Here is a 21,902-nt window from a genome sequence, read left to right on the forward strand (position 1 = left end):
TAGTGTAAACAGTCCTAACTGCTTTACCAGAGATATCCTGCACCTCTCACCCCTCCCCCAAAGCTTTCTTATAGGGGTAAATCCTGGTCTATCCCCAAAGTATCTTTTCTAACCAATGTCAAGTCTTCTAAAGCTTCCAACACAACAAAACAGAATCTGGATGATACAAAAGGTATTGCTGCTCAACACTAAGAGCCTTAACAAAAAAACGCCAGTACCTACAACCAAATCTTTACCCTGGAAAAGATCAATATATACACTGTAAAAGAGATCTCATTCAAGACCAATGAGAGAACTTCATCAGTTCAGGGTTTCAGTAGCTAGTACACAATCAGAACCCCACCTCATAAGATGAATGCAGTAAACATGGTATGGTACTACAGTCTTAAAATTCACCTCCAGACTCGGACATAATGACCTGGAAACCATCCAGTTCTAACTTGCCATTAATAAAACCCCTTATTATACATCATACCCAACTATATGACCACCTCTACATCCCCTCAGCCAATATTTCCCACCTAACCAGCATGAAGTCCCAATGCATTAAGTCAAACACTTTTCCCTTACGAGTCTTCAACTATCTGTTCATTATGTGGGAAACCATACATCCTCAAAAATGTGCATGCTCAGAAGTTTCAGTACTTCAGTACAAACTCTCTACTATAACTGAGTTGACGACCTGGCTAAATTCAAAATCCCTTTCATCCTGACAACCCCACTGCTTATGAAGAATCCTTTACAGCAAAAGTGTACTCGTGTAAATTATGAGACAGATGCATCTGTCCCCCTCAGAAGTAAATACAATGTCAAATTTAAAAATAAACCCCCTAGTGGAACCCCAATGTGAACAATTTATATGCTCAAATAAACTTACCGCATGTAAAAATACTTAACTCTCAAGATATCAATAACACGCTTGTTAAACTTAACAAGGAACTCCAGAGCCTGATCAAATCAACCAAAGCAAAATATGAGGTAAAAGTAGCCAAACTGATGAAGGACATCACAATCCTTCTTAAACTGTTAGAAATCTCAGAAACAATATCCAGCACCATACACAGCTAATAGCAAACACACACACAAACCCCAGAGGACAAAGCCAATATAACAGCAGACAAATTTAGTTTAATGTCCCCATCCAATATTTCCAGATCAGTTACCTACATCTGCGCCTCCCTCCCCAAATCTCCCAAGAACAAGTACTCAAGGTGCTACCAAGGCCAAGAACACTACTTCTATGGGGATGGATAACACACCAGGATGCCTAACGGTCAGGCTGAAACATGACTTGTCACACCTCCTACAAAGATTATTCAGTATCATCCTCCAAACAGGCTTTGTACTAGATAAATAGATGAAAGCAACAGTCATTCCCCTGCACAAAAATGGGGCAACAACAGACCCAAGTAACCAACCTTGTGAGCTTCACCAGCCTCATCTGAACAGCTATGGAAATAATCACTACGGAATGAATGCATAAAGGCACAAGTAACTTAAAAACTCTTCACCCAAGCCAGTTTGGATTCATAAAGGACGGATCATGTCTGTTTAATCTGGCTTTTACAAGGTTACTGAAGCAATGGCTAAGGGCAAATCAGTGTACACCATATAGCTAACCCACGTAAAAACATTCACCACCACCACATATTCAAGTATTATATACAAAATCTCCCAATTAAATGTAAATCTCCCTCTAACTCACTGGATAGCAAACTGACTCAGAGAGAACCCAGGAAATAAGGGTGGGTGCCTCTACCTTCCCCAGAAGATCTGCCATTAGTGGTATACCCCAGGTTTCAGTCCTTGGGCCACACATCTTTGGCATTTACTTATCAGACAGAAAAGCAAATGTTAAGGGTTTATGGATGACAAAGTTTGCAGATGACTGTAAATTTGGTGCCATCATAAACTCCAAGAGGACCTTTCCCAAACAAATAGCTGGTGTCAAATCTAAGGACTACAAGTAACTGCCAAGAAATGCATAATCCTCTCCTTCAGCAAGCATGACTTCCCTTGTAACTAGTACACTGACAACACAACCCTGAAAGTAGATCCAGCAGCCAGGGATCTAAGAACCTATGCTGACAATGAACTTCCTTTGATCACTACATATCCATTATTGTAAGGAAGTCCTTTTTCATCACACAGCTTATTTCTAAAGGTATGGCATCTAAGTCCAGGAGGTAATCCTTCATGGAATTTAGTTATCACCAGGCAGATCACTGAATATAATGCTCCATTTATGTACCAGTCCAAAAGGTTCTCAGCTGGATCAACTGCAATACTTTCACACTACAAAGATAACGGGCCTAATCACAAAAACTATGCAGACTGTCTCGAAGCTTTGTCTCCTCATTATCATGCAATCTAGGTCAGAGGCAAACTCTGCTTTGCATATGCAGCCTCCACAGACCCCATCCTGGCAAGCCTATTACCCATTGTTAAGTCTAACAGTAATGTGAACACACATTCAAGAGATCTCAATCTCTTTTGTAGCATAAGATGTAGGAGGAATAGGTTCTATGGAACAGTCTTCCACTCCACATAAAGCAAAAGTATTTCTCGTACTCTATTCAGATGTAATTTGAAGGGATGGATGGAAAACTACAACTTCACCTACAGTTGATCCCACATGTCCCTCATAGATAGAGGAACAAGTAAAGGTTCCAACATACCCTTGTTCTGCCCACCTCTGGGTTACTCGTACATAAAATATAAGGGCTAAAACTACAATGGGAATGCAAGTCTAGGCTTAAGATCCTCACAGATGAAAAGCCTTGTATGTACCTATGAACCTATAAGGAGGTTCAAGACTGGCCACAGCCTCCAAGTAACTCTTCTTGTGTCAATGAGCCAAAGAATGTGCAGGGTTTAAACAAAAAGACCATCTTAACTCTTGCCAGTCTTTTTATGAACAGCTACAGACTGTCACTGTTTTGATGAGGTAGTTTAACAGCACTGAAATTGAGTGGACAGGTTGAACGTCTGGTACCTAAAGCAGTTTCTGAAGTCATGCTCATCACAAAGTAAATAGAAGCATGAGACGTTAAACAGAGGACTCATTCACCCGAGTTGGTGGTAACTCAAGTGGATGGAAAAGACTGTATGGCACTTATCGAAAAAAGATTAGAGGAAGGAAGGAAGTTCCCCAGTGTCCTGGCCAAATTTCTTCTACTTAGTATTACCACCACTTAAGGTCACTACTGACAAGAGGCCAATGGCCTATTGCGACTATCCCACTCAACAAAGTGTGTGGGTGTGTGTGTGTGGTGTGCGCACATGCGTGTAAATATATATTCAATCTTTTCAAATATATGAAAGTCTCCATCAAGTCCCTTCTGTCATACAACTCCTCCTTTAAATACATCCTGAAAACAGCCTGTAGTTCCTCATCAGCTTTAGTTTTCTCTCAGGTACATTTTTCAATTAAAACAGGTTTGGTTCCTAACACTACACACATGCATTCTGGCTGGAATGTACACTGAAACGTTCAATCATTCATCTAAACAAAAGCAACTACAATGTCTTTCTTCCAAATCCTAATTCACCTAAGCTACACAACCAGTCAGCTTTCCTGTACTGAAGAACATCTTGTACTGTGAGTTACAGCTGAGTTGAATAAGTAAGTAACACAGAGGTTCACATTATGGACTCGCACAGCTTAGATACTTGTTCAACTCCCATCTGAGATACCTACTGTGTAGTCTGTGCGTCCTCCCCGTGTACACATGCATTTTCACCAAGTGCTCAAGTTTCTTCTTGCATCCCAAAAGTACAACACAGGTGAAATAGCAACTCTTGAAACTGCCCCATCTGTGAAAGGTATGCTTGAGCTTGTGTGTTTGTATGTGCATGTACATTCCATGTAGACTGGCATAATATCCAGAATTAACTGCTCTGCCTTCTCCCACTTAGTGTCAGGCTAGGCTCTGGCTCCCCTGTGATCAAAGATTAGTCAAATGAACAAATGAAAGAATAAACTTAATAAATGCACAGTCTTTACCAAAGTAAAATAAAACAGGCCTTGCATGTAAAACAAACCAAAATAGTCATACATAAAGTAAAAAGGATAACAGATTTAAAAGGAGATATAAAATTATTGTGAATACTTATTTTGAAACACAAACCGCTTTCCAGGCCACCCAAGAAAAAAAGCAGAAAACGTTACCAGTCACATTCATTAACCAATTAAGTCTAGAGACCTGTTAACTGCTCAAACTAAAACACACAATGTTCAAACACCACACAAGTTGAAAATGAGGTGGAATTCTTATCCCCATCTTAATCACAACAGAACATCTTAACTCATTAAATATAATAAACTGTATAGTTAAACAGCACTTCCTACCAGCCAACTCAGTTTCTGAAATCTTTTCCACCAAGGAAATTAATCACTGTACACAAAGGTAGCAGTACGACACCCACACATTTTTGAAAAACCCTACTGCTACACTGTAAGCAAGGGCAAGCACACCTTCCCACACCACTTTCACAACTCTAAATATTTATCACTAATAAAAGTAAGTTTTAAACAGTCATCAGCCAATGAAAATATTAATACATAGAGAAAAATACTTGGTACAGACACTGGTGGTACATTTCATTATGATGTGCAAATGTGCTACTGAGAAATAAAAGCAAAAATAATACTTTTGAAGATGAACTTTTAGTAAAGGCAGGCTTCTAGCAGTGAGTCTGAAGGTGTTCTTTTGTCCCAAGAAATGCACTGCTTTAGAACAAATGACTAATGTTATTTATTGTTATTTATTGCTTGATTTGAACATAGTTTGAGCAGACTTTATTGGACCAGGAAGGTACGTCACAGAAAATAAAAGAAAGGATAGAGAAACTGTCAAGATCAAAAACTGGTGCTGGACTAAGGATAAAGTGAAACAGCAGAGAAAAGGGGAAGAAGAATACCAGAACCATTTCCACTGCTTCAAAAGATGATGCAGAGAGAGAAAAAGCCAACTTGATAAGCACCAATATACTGAACTGTAACTAAAGTCAAGATTGCAGAAAAATTAAATGCTTACAGCAGTTCAGTTTCTTTAAGCACATGCATTGCCTTAAAAGATTTTGGAAAGAAGTGAAATTAAATGCAATGCATCTATTATAAAGTACCCTTGTTTTTTTCTTTGCAGAGTGTTTTTCCCCCCTACACAACCATCCATCAGTTTGTTTCAGTGCCCCCATTTCATACACTGTTTATTTACCATCATAATCTTCCCCAGACTTGCTTCACCAGGACTGGCCACACTTCATTCTTGCTGGTGGTGGGGGTCTATGATCTACCCTCCCCCGCATTCATCTAAGTGAGAGGGCTGCTCCACTCTATAAGCTATGCCTCCCCACAGGGAATGCCTAGACGAACACCCACCCTGGGAATGGGCACACCCATCTCTCACTGCCAGCACCCTAAACTCCCAAGCTACTACTCGAAACTGGATCGTCTTGGCTATATTTAGGGATTTATCCCTCCACGTCATGGCAGTAGAATTCTTTTCAGTGTCTGAACTACAAGCACAACAAGGTGACTAAAGAAAGCAACAGTATCCTTATAACTACAAAAAAATTACAAGTTTTATTTCCCAGAATTAACTTTTTAAAATTGGTCTAGGGCTGGAACTTGAAAAGGACTCATCAAAATTGATTATTTTGGTTGACTGTACACTAGTAAGTTACATGAGTGGAGTGGAATTTGTCGTGTCACAGGTGAGGACACCTAATGAACAAATCTGAAGTGTTTTTTTTTTTTTTGGATTGGTGGTGGTATATGGCTAATAAGGACGGGTTAGAATGCACTGTAACTGAAAACAAGACTTCCTGCAAAAATTTCTTGCTTGGAAGTATGTGAAGCTTATGTGCTATACTGATCTGTGTAAAACTGTTCATTGCACTCCCAGCTACAGCTGCTGCAGTAACTTTCTTAAAATCTAGCAGAGTCTGATAACGTTAATACTGAAAGATGCTATTGATATGAGCCTATGCAAACATGATAGAAACAAAATATTAGTTAAGGTCCAGATTCTTGCTGTCCCAAGTCCATCAGTGAAGTAGCCATTAAACCCAACTTTTCTAGGTAAGGGAAACCTGAAAGAGACCATACGGGTGGGCTACTAAAAGAAAGTAAAGTTGTGCAAGCAAACTTGCCATCTATATGTTCAAATGATCATTGCTGCAGTAACAAACTATATGGGCTGCATCTTGCCAAAGATATAACAACTGACCAGCTTCCAAGTTTCAGGGCACCTTCCATGCAAACAAACTGTCAGGCAGCTAAAGTTAGGTTGACTAAAAGGCAAGTTTGGGCAACAAAACCTTCTGAGCTTTCCTGCAAACAGACAGAGAGGGAGACTGAGCCTTGAAAGGACAATCCTATGAAGAGCAAAAAAATAACCACATCCTGGCAGAAACAACACACCAAAAAGCAAGGGGAATAGATGGAGACAGCGGCTACTGCAGCATGATCATTCGAACATCTACTGTTATGCTAAGTTTACTTGCACAGCTGTATTATGTTCATCATACTGGTCACTGCAGCAGTGGCCTTTAGCTTTATGGGTAGATTACCTTAGCTTACTACATATCAGAGGTGGAAGGAGAAGAGTCCAGGAGCCCCTGAAAAATGGTCCTTGCAAAACCTGATCTAGACCTAGGGAAGGAATCACGTTTATAACGCTTTGTAAAAATATGTAAAGAGGACCAAGTAGCAGTTTCCAGAATACTTCTAGAAACCAACCTTTTCCAAAAAGCCATATATGAAGCCAAGGCCTTGGTAGAGTGGACACTGACTCCGCCTGAAACAGTTTTGCCGTGGCGAGTATAACAACAGGTAATAGCCTCAGACATAGGTTGTCCCTTCTTTGTACTTTCCTGAAAAATTAACTGATCCGAAGATATGAAAGATTTAGTTTTCTCACAACAGTACCCAAGGGGTCTGTGGACGTCCGAGGTATGGAATACCCTTCTGCCCTCATTTTTGAATTCAAGAAAGAAAACTGGGAAGTGGAGAGTTTGGCTTAAAGTAAACTCGGATACTACTTTAGGCATAAAAGAAGGATTAGTTCACAAAGAAATCCTGTTCCTTTGGAAAATAAGAGCGGGTTTGGCTCACCATAAAAGCTTACAACTTGGATACCCTTCTTGCAAAAGTTAGAATAAACAGAAAAAAAATGTTTGCGTTAAGAACCTCATATGTCAGCCAGGTTAGCTGGTTCAAATAGAACAAGAGTTAGCTTCTTTAACACAAAATTAAGAACTCAAGGAGAGGTCACTGGTTTTCATGGAAGCCTCTTGCGCAAAACCCTTTTCAAAAACATTTTGACATGAAAAGGCATTGAAAGAGGAGAACCCACTGGCAGACATGCTGAAACATCTGACAAATGAACCTCAACAGAGAAGTAAGAAAGGCCATAGGATAGTAACTCACAAATACTATAAAACCAGAGAACAACTAACCCTGAAAGGACGGTTTATGTTGTTGGCACTAAACAGAAAACCTTTACCATTTGTTAATATATTACTTTTCAGGAGCAGGCTTTCTTGCCTCCATTAGTACCTGCCACATGTCCTCAGTAAACAAGTGCCTTAAAAGAATTAAAACCCTATCATCCATGCAGCCAACTGAAGCTGAATGGTGTTAGGGTGCATCAAACACCCTTATTCTGTGTGAGAAGATCAAGTCTGTGAGGAAACCTGTGGTAACTGTTCTTGGCCATTTCCAAAAGAAGGGAAAAAGAACAGTTGTGCAAAATCTTACCATAACCATTGATGTCATTCTCTTCTATGTTGCAGTATTCTTTACATGTGGGAAGTTCTCTGCCTAATGACCAGACATTCGGCGACCGCAAGGTATGTGGGACATCACAAACATGTGCTGACAATGTCATCCATAAAAGGACATCTGCACGTACAATCCTCAGAAGTGTAATGCCCCAGAAGGAACACCAGACCTAAGGAGCAATAACATGCCATAGAAGGAAAGAAACAAGATACAACGGGAAGGAGGGAGGGATAGAATGCTGAAACATAGAAATGAAAGATATCTATGGTTATGTTAAGATTTTACACAACTATTCTGACCTTCTATTCAATGCTGCAGTATTCTTTACATGTGGGAGAATACCAAAGCTTGGTAAGAACCCTGGGAAGAGGAAGGAGCATAGGAGCTTTGAACAGCACAACTGTCAACAAAGCCATGGAGAATGGCCCTAGCAAACCCTGCTCTAGATCTAGAAATGCTATCCAAATTGTAATGCTTGGTGAAAGTATGCACAGACAACCATGTTGCAACCTGTAAAATAGAGTCAGTATCCAGGCCTTTAAAGAATGCAGCTGAGGAAGCCACAGACGTAGTGGAGTGAGCTTTAACAGGAGCAGAATTTCTTCCCATGGAAATCATAACAAAACAAAATTGCCTTAGAATTCCAAGGAAAATTTGTCTGTTTAGAGAGAGGCAAACCCAGAGTTCTAGGATAAAAAGAAAAACAGCTGATCAGACTTCATACGTGTGTGTGTGTGTGTGTGTGTGTGTGTGTGTGTGTGTGTATATATATATATATATATATATATATATATATATATATATATATATATATATATATATACATATACACACACACACACACACACACATATAACTTAACACAACATGTAGCACACACCAAAAGTTGCCAGATATATGGCATGAAAGTGAAATAAAAAGTGAAACGGTCACTACTGCAGTTAACTTACAGATGAACATTGTTGTGAATTAAATAAAGCAATTACAAAAACTAGGAATGAAAAAACTACCCTAATATTTTTCAATGAAAACTTGCATGGTATTCCAGCACAAAAAGCAAAGGCTATATGAGACAGTATTCCAACATAATGGTCTAGATGCAAATATGGAAGTTCCTAAATAAGCTAATAATTTGGGTTTGACATACAGGTTAACAAAGTAAGTTTTGGCAGTATAACACATGGTTTTCCAATGTTTTATATAAATGTAACTTTCACAAAAAAAAAAGACAGCATATGTCTGTTAACCGCCTTCCTTACCCTCATCAAAGTCTGCATCCTCCTCTGTGTGTTGAGGGAATGGGAAGCAATTAGTAATTTCCAGCCTGTCATCAACCACTAGGCCCAGCAGTACACCCTGGACAACTTCATTACCTTGCCCCTCTTCATGGTAATGCTTAATGATCTTCAGTACAACCTAGAAAATAAAAATCATTGTATTAATACTCAACTGTACATTTTCATTTCGCAAAATGCAAAATTACTACTGGAAAAACCATGTAAAACAAAACAATGACTTGACAAGCACAGCAAACATTTCTCTTTCTAGGTGGCAGAATCTTAAATCCCTTATATTCTGCACAAGATTATTTACAGAAAAAATGCACCTTAAATTACACCATCCCTTGCCTGAAAGGTAATACCTTTTTTAAACCTGTATTTCATACAAAGGTGTACTTTTCAGAGTGGGTTCTTGAAATGAAAACTTAATGACCCTGCAAAGAAGATGCCATTCAAAGTAACACAAATACTTACAAGAGGGTCAATCTGAACAGTACTTACTTTCCCCAGCAGTCTTTCATTTTTATTACTAGACTACCGCAAACAACATTTATGCAGCAAATAAATTACATTGCTGTGGAAATTAAATGTGATCACAGTTATGAAATGAGCTTTCTTTTTCTTTATTTAACATATTTATTAAATAATTACAAGTGTAACACAAGTTTATATACATTAACAGAAAAGAAAAATGTGCAGCAGTTGAAGTAGTGAATGGAGGCTATGGGCAGTTAACTATTCCTGTAGTACAGGGTTAGATTCCCTCAGCCTTTACTTGCCTGTTTGGTAGCCTTGTGCAAGTCACTTGGCCAGATAGTTATTTGGGACAATTTGGACTAGTTTCTTAATGGTCTCCTGGACTGCATGCCTATTAACTATCAATGAACCTAGAACAGTACTGTTACTATCATGTAGTATGTATATGTTTCTTTTAAACAATTTAATTCACTCCAACATTACGTAACCTGCTCAGTTCCTGCCTTCCTTTAAAATCACTCCTCCTGAGCATTATTTTACATGAATTGTTCTATAAATTCCATTTACTTATTTAAACTTTATTAAATATTAAGCCATCACATTATAAATGGTAACATGCGTTTACATATTTTAAAAGATAGCAAAGTGAAGTAAATTTTCCACTGTTACTGTCATGAAGTAAATATACATTTTAATTTAATAATTTTCATTCACTTTGACAACACAAATTGCTCAGTTCTTGCCTTCCCTTAAATCTCACTCTTTTTCTTAATTATTCTGCATGCGCTGTTTCCACAAATCCCATTTACTTCTACAAAATGTCATCCTTCTCTTTTCTAAAGACCTCACATCAAGTTCATTCATCTCCTTTGGAATATTCAACACTTCAATTACACTTGGCTTAGATTTGGATTTCTACTTTTTAGTAACTGCTTTTTTGGCATCCAACAGCATTAGACATATTAAAAGCCTTACTGTGTCTAGACAATTCAGTTTCTACATCTCAGTTCATTTCTTTAGTTAAACTAGTTATTTCCCCAATATTTTTGTCAAAGCACTGTGTAAAGAATTTTTTAAATCTAAAATCTATCAACTTAATACGTCCGCAACCAAAAAAAAAAACTCTTCCCCATCACACTTCCAGCCTTTGCTATCTACTTGATGAAAATTTGTCTGAAATCTACAAATATAAAACACCTATGAAAAAATCCTGAACTTTCTGGATTTAGTTGTATATTTACAAACTTCTTCCAGTTGTTTTATAATTACATTTCCATTCTCCTTTCCAGTTTTTCTAACCTCCTCTGATTACTTTTTATAGTCATCATAGTAGCCACCTGGTTGTATAAACCTTGGCTCTAGATGACTGTCACTATTGAAGTGACATGCTGACTCCATGTGCAAAAAAAGGGGGAAAAAGGTAATTTAGATGGATGGAATATTTTTATGGCCTGATAATTTTCCCTTTAACGAAAGTGACTGCCCTAGACTCAAATTATTATAGAAATTATCTTTTAATTAGCACTTCCCTATTCCTTTCTCTTTGCCTATACTCTTCCCACCTAAGTCAGGAAGGCAGTTTGTAACCTGCAATCCAAACCTGTGCTGCATCTCGTTTCACTATTAATTTTCCCCTGTCAAGTTATTTGCTTCCAATACCTTGATTCCTTTGCTAATTTTCTCCACTGAATTCCAGTTCCGTCTTCACTATTTTCCAACAACTTTTTATTGATTTTATATTCAACAAATAAAAAGAAGTTATGTACTCACCATAACATTCCATGTGAGTTGTTCCATCTCACCTTCATTCTTCACTGATGGATCCGGAGTCGATCCTCGGCTCCAACACGGCCGACTAGCAAGCTCAAAATTTTCCAGTAGCTCGAGACCCAACCCCTTATTCCACAATGCACTGCTGGAATTACCTCATATCTTGTTTGCTGCGTACCATATAGAGATACAATAATTATTCTGCCTAGGAATGAAGACACATTGAGAAACCAGGATGAAGACAGCCTCCAAGTCAACTGCCAGCCAGGAGGAGGAAGGAGGGAGGGACGTGAGAATGAAGGCGAGATGGAACAACTCACATGGAACGTTATGGTGAGTACATAACTTCTTTATGTGAAGTTGTTCTATCTCACCATTTATTCTTCACTAATGGGTAGCGTCCCTAGCACCTTAACCTTGGATGGCTCACAGAAGTACACTCTTCAGAACCGTAGAACCAAATGAAGCTCTGTCCCTGGAGGCCTTATCTACTTTGTAGTGAGTTATAAAAGTGTGAGGTTTAGACCATGTGGTTGCCACACAGATGTTGTCCAGGGGTAATTTGGCTTGAAAGGCTGAAGAGGTAGAAACCGCTCTGGTTGAATGAGCCTTCATCTTACTAGACAAAGGCATGTTATGACAACAATAGGTGTAAGTGATACAATCCGACAGCCACTTAAGACGGTTGTTTTGGTGACTGGTTTACCTTTCCTGGCCTCAGAAAAAGACACAAAAAGCTGATCTAATTTCCTAATCTTTGTTCTGTCTAAATAAAATCTTAAGTTGTCTGTGAACATCGAGTTTGTGCAACATATATTCCAATTTGTTGGTGTCATTAGGGAAGAAAACAGGCAACTCAATGACTTGATTGATGTTAATCTCTTAACATACTTTAGGCAAAAAGGATGGGTTTACCCTAAGAGATACTCTGTCAGCATGAAAGACCACATAAGGAGGCTTGATGGATAGGGCTTAGAGCTCTGACACACTGCGGGCTGAAGTGATGGCTACTAGGAAGATAGTTTTCCACAACAGAAATTTTAGCTCACAAGATGATGCAGGCTCAAAAGGAGGAAGAATGATGCAAGATAACAAAATTCAAATTCCAGGAGAATAAGGAGTCTTCATTGGAGGCCTCATGTGAAAGGAACCTTTTAGAAAAGCTTTAGACAATTGGTGAGCCATAATATTCAATCCATCGATCCCTAGAGTGAAATTAGATATAGCAGCTAGTTGCACCTGCACTCTAGCAGCCGCTGCTCCTTTGTTGAAAATTTCTGTCAAGAATTGTAAAATAGAAGATAATGGCGCTTGATAAGGGTCAATATTATGGGAGAAAGCCCAAATGGAAAATCTCTTCCACTTACTACGATACAAGTTTCTAGTGGAAGGCTTATGGGAAGCCAACAAAATTTGACTAGTGTCATGGGAAAGATTATAAAAACTGGCTATGTGGGGAATTGAAGCAGCCAAGCAGTTAGCTTCAGTGTCTGCAATGATGGATGAAGATCCCCTGATGGATGTGTCTGTAAGTCCAGAACTGGATCCAGGATCCATGGGTCTTCCAGAATGTTATGGTAAAGAAATGGAAACCAAATCTGCCGAGGCCAATGAGTGGTTATAAGGATGACTGTCCGTCCCAGCGACTTTGCTTTCTGTAAAAATCTGGGTATCAGAGGGATTGGGGGAAATTCGTAGAGGAGACCTGGGGGCCAATCGTGGACAAGAGCATCCCTTGGGGACTGACCTGGTGGGGGAATCTGGGCAAAATAGTTTCTGCATTTGCTGATATGACTGGCAAACAGTTTGCAGTAAGGCTGGCCCCATTTGCGGAAAATGCTGTCTGCAATCTCTTGTTTGAGGGACCATTCATGGGGCAATAAAAATTCCCCTGCTCAGTTTGTCCGCTATGACGTTGGATTTGCCCGGGATGTGCATTGCTAACAGAAAGTGCTGGGATGACACTGCCCACTGCCATACTCGGACGGCTTCTCGGCAAAGGGGGTAAGACTTGGTCCCGCCTTGCTTGTTCAGGTACCAGACCACCAACATGTTGTCTGTCTGTATTGCAATTGTCCCTAGAGGAAGAGAGTCCTGAAAGTATTGCAATGCTAGAAGTACTGCTCTCATCTCCAGGACATTGATAAGCAGATGTGATTCTTGATCTGTCCATGTGCCTTGGGCAGAAAATGCCCCACCCCACCCTATCAGGGAAGCATCCGTGGTCACAGTGGCAACTGGAGGGGGTAGCATGAAGGGATGTCCTACTGTGACATGGAGACATCAACCACCACTGAAGATCCTTCTTGTAGGAATTCGTTATCAAGATCGTGTGATTCATTGGAAGTTCTTGGTAAGACCATTGCGTGAATAGGAGCCATTGAAGGATCCTCATATGCATCCTTGCTAACGGCATTGCCAAGATTGCTGCTGCCATCAATCCTAGTACTTTCAATACCTCTGCAGCTGGTGCTCTGTTCTCTTGATAACAAGGACGTGATGTGTTGGCGAAGAATACAAACCCTTTCTGGTGGAAGACGAAGAGTGGTGGTTGACGTGTCTAATTCTGTCCCTATAAAAACGATATGCCGCGATGGCAACAAGGCAGACTTTTCAAAGTTGACTGTAATGCCTAGCCAATTACAGTGTGTCAGAGTAGCCTCTCTCGCTTGAAGAAGTTGATGCCTGGTAGTAGAGGTAAGGAGCCAATCGTCCAAGTACTGAAACACCTGGAATCCTAAGACGCCTCAGGTGAGCCGTGACTACTGCCATGCACTTGGTGAACACTCTGGGGGCTGTAGTGAGACCAAAAGGTACAGCTCGGAATTGATAATGATTGGCTCCCGGAAATGCAGGTGATCCCTGGATGGTCTGGCCATCTTTATGTGGTAGTACGCATCCTTGAGATCGATCGAGCATATCCAAATGTCTTTCCCTAAAAAGGAAAGTATGGACTGTAGCGTGACCGTTCGAAACTTCTCTTTCCTCACAAATTGGTTGAGTCTGCTGAGATCCAAAATGGGTCTCCAGTCCCCTGTCTTCTTTGGAACCAAAAAGAATCTTGAGTAATTTCAGAATCCTGTTTGGTCTGCTGGGACTGGCTGGATGACTCTTTTTCTTGCAATCAGTGTACCTCTATTGTTGCTTGTTCCCTGTGACTGGGTGGAACATCCAGGATTTTTTGACGGGGAGGGGCTGGATGGAGAATGGTATGAAATACCCTCTGGAAATGATACTTTGCACCCAATTGTCATTTGTTATATCTAGCCAGGCTTCTGGGTACAATGACAAGTGACCCCCGACTGTCTCCAGAGTAGGACAGCCGGGCCTCCCTTCAGGAGCACTGGTAGGACTGACCAGAGAAGTGATCTCTGTCACCCTGGTGTTGTGGACCCCTCTCTGCCGCGAGGGCGGCATCTTCCACTGTAACCCCCTCCTCTGCCTCTGTAGGAGGGGGGCTCTCCACGTGCATCTTGAAAAGCTCCTTGGGCTTTCTGGAACCACATCTTTCCTCCCCTCTGACCTTAAAGAAAGGGTCGAGTGGGTGTAGAAAAATGGACTCAGACGGCAGACAGAGTCTTTCCTTCTTGTTCACAGCTGGTCAAAGTCTCCTTCAACTTTGGCCCAAACAAGGATGACACACAAAAAATTCCCTGCACGAGAGCAGATGCACGGCTTCAAAAATCAAATGTAGTAGCACACAAAAGGAAAAGCCAGCAAACAGCGACCAGATACATAAACTATTGTATTATATAATGAAATACATAACCAAAAACAGCAAACAGACCGGTTTCGGCTGGAAACAAGCCTTCTTCAGTGTATGTAGAACAATCAAATCAGAGCTGTTTATAAGGTACACAATCAGATTCCATTGGTGAATGCTCATAAATATTCATTTAATCCAGGGGAAACAACCCACCAAGTTTAATAATCCATTTCTTTTCCTTCCCATTTAATACTGTATGCCACCCTGTTTTATTAGAACGATCCCCAAAAACCATATCAATAATGGTAAACATAAACCTAGCTGTTGGATGTGTCATGTAGTGTTTATATAAGGCATTATTAATTCTCTTCTGTTTGATATTACTGATATGTTCAGAGATACGTAATCTCATGGGCCGTGATGTTTGCCCCACATAGAATGCTCCGCAGTTGCAAGTGGCCAAATAAATAATCCAATCGCTACTGCAATTAGCAAAAAAGCGGAGATCAAAAACTTGGGGGCAATTCCTACTTGAGAATTCATTGGTTTTATTGATGTATTGACAGTTGGTGCAATGTCCACATGGAAAACATCCACGTAGGATGTCACCAGAAAGAGTAGTCTGGACATAACCGGTGTACCTGGTGTCACTGTGTTTATAATGGTTGAAATATGTATTCAGATTTTTACCCTTCCTGTATGAAAAAAGACATCGGGCTGGTATTATATTGGAGATGTCATAATCACACTGTAAAATGTTCCAATGTTTATGGACACTCTGGATAAGACAATTAGAATTCCTGGAAAAAGTAGTAGTGAATCTAAGTGGTTGGGGTGATGTATTGAAATGTTCTCTATATTTAAGCAGATCCGATCTCTCCAAGCAATTGACCTGATGTTTGGCAATTGCAATGTCCCCCACCTTATAGCCCCTTTGTTTGAATCTGTTGGTCAAGTCAACTTGATTGTTGCAGAATGTGGCATGTTCTGAACAGATACGTTTGGCCCTAATGAATTGGGCCTTAGGAATGTTGCGTGCTATGTGTGGAGGGTGGAAGCTGGAAGCATGCAAAATGGAATTGTACTGTGGGAATTTTCTATACATATCCGTCCCTAAGGTGCCATCAGGAAGCCTGTTAACTAGGACATCCAGATATGTGATACTATTCAAATCATGATGTTCAGTGAAGACCAACCCCCATTCGTTGTTGTGAAACAAATTCCATAAGTCCAGTTTCTGAACCCTTCCAAACAAGCCATATATCATCCAAGTAACGCCTCCATATATCAATATCAGATAGAAAAGTATTTCTTAAAGGATCATAGATAATGTGTAATTCAACATAAGCCATAAAGAGATCGGCATAAATAGGGGCAAAAGATGCCCCTATAGCAGTCCCTTTTGTTTGCCAAAAGCAAAGATCCTTATAATAGAAGACGTTACTTGTGAGAACATGCTGAGCCAGGCCAACAAGGAAGGAGTTGAAATCCAAACTGTATAAGTTGGACATTTCGAGCCAATAAGCTAAAGCATCCAAGCCTGCCTGGTGTGGAATGTTAGTATATAATGCACTAACATCAAGTGTACATAAATACCAATCAGATTCAAGTTGCATATCAGAAATGATCTGTAAAAAGTGAGTTGTATCTTGTAAACGTGAACGTATAAAGGTTAACAGGGGTTTAAGATACTTGGTCAAGAATAGTGACAATGGCTCGGTAATATATCCCCTCCCAGAAACAATTGGTCTACCTGGTGGATGGGTAGCATCTTTATGAATTTTAGGGAGGAAATAGATATACTGAATACTAGGATCCTTAATGAGAAGTTGATGTGCAGTCTCAGTAGTGATAATCGCACGATCTTTGGCGTCTATTTATGCCAATCTCTTTATGGCTTATGTTGAATTACACATTATCTATGATCCTTTAAGAAATACTTTTCTATCTGATATTGATATATGGAGGCATTACTTGGATGATATATGGCTTGTTTGGAAGGGTTCAGAAACTGGACTTATGGAATTTGTTTCATATTTAAACAACAACGAATGGGGGTTGGTCTTCACTGAACATCATGATTTGAATAGTATCACATATCTGGATGTCCTAGTTAATAGGCTTCCTGATGACACCTTAGGGACGGATATGTATAGAAAATTCCCACAGTACAATTCCATTTTGCATGCTTCCAGCTTCCACCCTCCACATATAGCACGCAACATTCCTAAGGCCCAATTCATTACGGCCAAACGTATCTGTTCAGAACATGCCACATTCTGCAACAATCAAGTTGACTTGACCAACAGATTCAAACAAAGGGGCTATAAGGTGGGGGACATTGCAATTGCCAAACATCAGGTCAATTGCATGGAGAGATCGGATCTGCTTAAATAGAGAACATTTCAATACATCACCCCAACCACTTAGATTCACTACTACTTTTTCCAGGAATTCTAATTGTCTCATCCAGAGTGTCCATAAACATTGGAACATTTTACAGTGTGATTATGACATCTCCAATATAATACCAGCCCGATGTCTTTTTTCATACAGGAAGGGTAAAAATCTGAATACATATTTCAACCACTATAAACACAGTGACACCAGGTACACCGGTTATGTCCAGACTACTCTTTCTGGTGACATCCTACGTGGATGTTTTCCATGTGGACATTGCACAAACTGTCAATACATCAATAAAACCAATGAATTTTCAAGTAGGAATTGCCCCCAAGTTTTTGAACTCCGCTTTTTTGCTAATTGCAGTAGCGATTGGATTATTTATCTGGCCACTTGCAACTGCGGAGCATTCTATGTGGGGCAAACATCACGGCCCATGAGATTACGTATCTCTGAACATATCAGTAATATCAAACAGAAGAGAATTAATAATGCCTTATATAAACACTACATGGCACATCCAACAGCTAGGTTTATGTTTACCATTATTGATATGGTTTTTGGGGATCGTTCTAATAAAACAGGGTGGCATACAGTATTAAATGGGAAGGAAAAGAAATGGATTATTAAACTTGGTGGGTTGTTTCCCCCTGGATTAAATGAATATTTATGAGCATTCACCAATGGAATCTGATTGTGTACCTTATAAACAGCTCTGATTTGATTGTTCTACATACACTGAAGAAGGCTGTGTAGTTTGTTTCCAGCCGAAACCGGTCTGTTTGCTGTTTTTGGTTATGTGTTTCATTATATAATACAATATTTTATGTATCTGGTCGCTGTTTGCTGGCTTTTCTTTTTGTGTGCTACCAAACAAGGATGAGCCATCAAATGGGGTATTCTTAAAGGAAAACTTGAAGGGTTCCATGAAGGAACAGAGTCGCATCCAGGCATGTCTACGAAGAGCAATTCCTGTACCTGCAAGCTCTACTCGAACCATCAGCTGCGCAAGATACGAGACGCATGGATAAGTTAACTATTGAATTAAGGGTAGCAAGCTGGGTAGCAACTTTGTCGAATACACTCATAGCTACAGCACCCTGAAGAGCATCTCCCAACTCCTTAAGGAGATCTCTCTGCAGTTTGGTAAAATGGGTCAAGTAGTTCAGTGATCTGAGTGAGAAAGTCGCTGAACTAAACATGCATTTCCCATATCTATCCATGATCCTAGATTCTCTGTTAGGAGGATGGATAGACGAGGAAGTCGCAGACATTTCCTTTTTGGTGGCTGCCGCCACCACCATGCCATCAACAGGGACTCCCTTGGTCAAAAAGGACTTATCTAAGGGGGCAGAAAAAAACTTTAGGCCTCCTAGGAACAGGTTCCATAGATTCTGGTGTCTCCCATGCCCTACGAGAGACCAGGTCCATAAGCTCATCGTAGGGAGGAGACACCGAAGAGGTGGAAGGTTGAGACCCGAACGCCTTCAGGAGAACCGACTCATCCTCAGTAGGGCTCTTGGACTGCCAATCACCCCTCTACCTAAGAATTCCAAGAATCTCCGCAAAGGAGATGTCCTCAGAGGGGGATCTAGGGGGCCCTTCTGATTCATCCAAGTCAGTGTCTGATGTTAGAGACTCCTGTCCAAATGCCTCCTCTTGCATAATCTCTTCCTGTGGACTTCTTCAGGGGGAACTTCTGGAGAGGTCTCAGACGAGCAGGGAGCGCCCTGTGGGGCTACCCGAGGCTCTGGGTCTCTACGCTTGGGATGACAGGAGGAAACAGAAACTGACACAGGCACTTTAGGGGAGGAAGAGGCCAGACCACCTTGAGATGAGGAAGTCTTAGGAGACAAAGCGTGCCGCATGGCTTCGAATGCACCACGGCTCCGATGTAAAGGAGTCAATGGATCAGGAGGAGCCGCGATTCCCTCCCGCACCAAAGCAGTGGGCTCCGAGCCCGAGGTAAGAGCCGAGCTCACCCGAGCCGAATTCCCGAGAGGAAGAGTCGACACCGACAAGTCGCTGCGACTATCCTCCCCGGACCCGACCGGAGAGTAATCGACTCCTAGAGTCCCCGGTCGGCGCCGAGGACAATGGAGCAGCTGATGGCTCCAAGGGATCCACAATCATCAGGTCAGCCTCCTCCGGCTACGAAGGTCCTGTATGGCTCGGAGGAGGAGCAGACAATTCAGGAGTAATGGTCTTCAGCACCGACGGTTGGGTCTAAACCAACAATTTAGCTAGGCTTGGTGCCTTTAAGAGTTTCTGAACCAGCCGGTCCATATCCAGATCGGACAGGTTGACTGAAGACCTGGAGGAGTGAATAGATGGATCCAACTGGAGCAGTAGAGAGGGAGGTTTTTGGCAAACGGTTCCAGAGCAGTGTCCCGGGTCAAAAAAGAACAGACTGTCGGCTCCGAAGTCAGTGGAGCCGAAGTCACAACACTTTCCAACTTTTTCCCTTTTTTTGTCCTGGATTCTGAGGAAGATTTGGATGATTTGCTGGCCCCATCCTGGTCAGACAATGCCTCTGAGAAAAGGTGTTTGATAATACCCCTGTCAATTAACTTCCTCTTCTTTTCTGCAAGCACTCGAGTAGAAAGGGAGTGGCAGATACTACATGACTCCTGCAGGTGCACCTCACTCAAACAGCACACACACTACACATGGGCATCCGTAACGGACATCTTTTGTCCGCAGTATGGGCACTTTTTGAACCCAGACTTATGATGCTTTTCCTTTTCTTCAGACATAGTAACCCAAAAAGGCAACTAGTAACAAGAGTAATCCAACAACAAGCCCAAATGGGCAACTCTAATCTAACAAGCAGTAAGAAAAAGCCCAAGGCCAACAGGCCGAAGAGTGGAAATTTACTGGGGAAAAGGGGAAAAAAACAGAAAAAAAATCTGCTAAACTAGATAATACTATATAATTATAATAGTAGAAAGATATAAAAATTAAATAGAAAAACTTGCCGAAAGTTGAAAATTCCCACAATAGTCTCGAGCAATGCTGAAAACCAAGAGATCCGTGCCACGGCAAACTAGATCTGGGGTAATTCCAGCAGTGCATTGCGGGATAAGGGGTTGAGTCTCGAGCTACTGGAAAACTTTGAGCTTGCTAGTCGGCCGTGTCGGAGCCAAGGATCAGCTCCGGACCCATCAGTGAAGAATGAATGGCGAGATTGAACAACTTCACATCATACATTAAGGTAAAATATGAATAACAAACTATAGTAAACTATATACAATCATCCACAACAAACTTCTTTGTGAATTATATAAAATCATTAATATTTGTCCAATAAAACTTGCAATTTTTGCCAAGCTAATCGTTTGTGAGTTATATTAGATATTCTAACAAGAATAGTTTGCAGTTCTTTATTATACACACACTCTTAGCTAACTTTATAAAATCACTAAAAAGATCATCCTCTTAATTTTTTAATTCATTGTAATTACTTTCCTGGCAATGGCCAAAAGTGACCAAAGGAGAGGCACTTGAAATTTTGGGATCATATTTGGGATTGGAATGTTAAATAATAATAAGGAATCCGTAATATGACAATTATCAGTCCAAAGAGCCTTAACGAAATCTTTAAAATCATTCCATAACTGCAATACAACTCTGTACTTCAAAGACATATGTATCCAATTAGCATCTAATATTTCTCCACATCTCCAACATTTATAATAAGAGCTATTTTATGAGGTGAAAAAAATTCTATGCAAGAATTTCCAAGTGAACAACTTCCAATAAAGAGAAGATCTGGTATTAACAGATTTTAATGCCAATGCCTTCTTTAATTCTGTGGAAATGTCACATCAAACAGTAAGAATTTATTTCTTAAGATCTTATATAGGAATGACATATGATTTATGTTCGATTTCCCCTGAATTTATACACGCAAAAAATTGTACTAACTTTGGTAAAGCATTTTTATACTGAATAACATTTTCACTTTATTATCAATAAATATCTGTAAAGCTTGTAAGAATATACAATTATCCTGTTTAACATTGTATCTGGCTAAAAGAACATTAACTGAATGTATTTTATTGGAATCCAGAAATTGATACCAAAAGTTTGTTTCCTTTAAAATTCAACATTTTACTCAAATTGAAGGACTCTAAACAATCTGGAGTGTAGGCAATAGGAAACACTAGAAATGATAAATGCTTAATGTAATTATTATTTATTATATTCTTAAAGGTAAAGCTGTGATTTATTCCATAAGTAAAACGTCTCTTAAAATCCAATACATTTTACTACTAATATCCAAAGAAGAGCATATCTGCGTATCTTAAAAAGAAGTTATGTACTTACCATAAAATTCCATGCGAGTTGTTCATCTCGCCTTCATTCTTTACTGATGGGTTCGGAGCCAATCCCTCGGCTCTGATATGGCCAACTGCAAAGCTCGAGGTCTTCAAATAGCTTGAGGCCAAGTCCCCATCTCGTGATGCGCCTGGAA

At 40.2% G+C, this 21,902-nt stretch overlaps 1 protein-coding gene across 1 annotated transcript in view; it reads right to left on the minus strand.

Moving 5' to 3' along the window:
* EIF3H (eukaryotic translation initiation factor 3 subunit H) overlaps positions 1-21,902 on the minus strand; it is an 895,984-nt gene that overhangs the window by 781,971 nt on the left and 92,111 nt on the right. The window contains exon 2 of the mRNA XM_044067066.1: positions 9,049-9,205. Coding sequence (XP_043923001.1) covers positions 9,049-9,205 — 157 coding nt within the window. The remainder of the gene's footprint in view (positions 1-9,048; positions 9,206-21,902) is intronic.

This window comes from Protopterus annectens, chromosome 3.part1, assembly GCF_019279795.1.
Source record: "Protopterus annectens isolate FY-2018-M chromosome 3.part1, PAN1.0, whole genome shotgun sequence".
Taxonomy (NCBI): Eukaryota; Metazoa; Chordata; order Ceratodontiformes; family Protopteridae; genus Protopterus; species Protopterus annectens.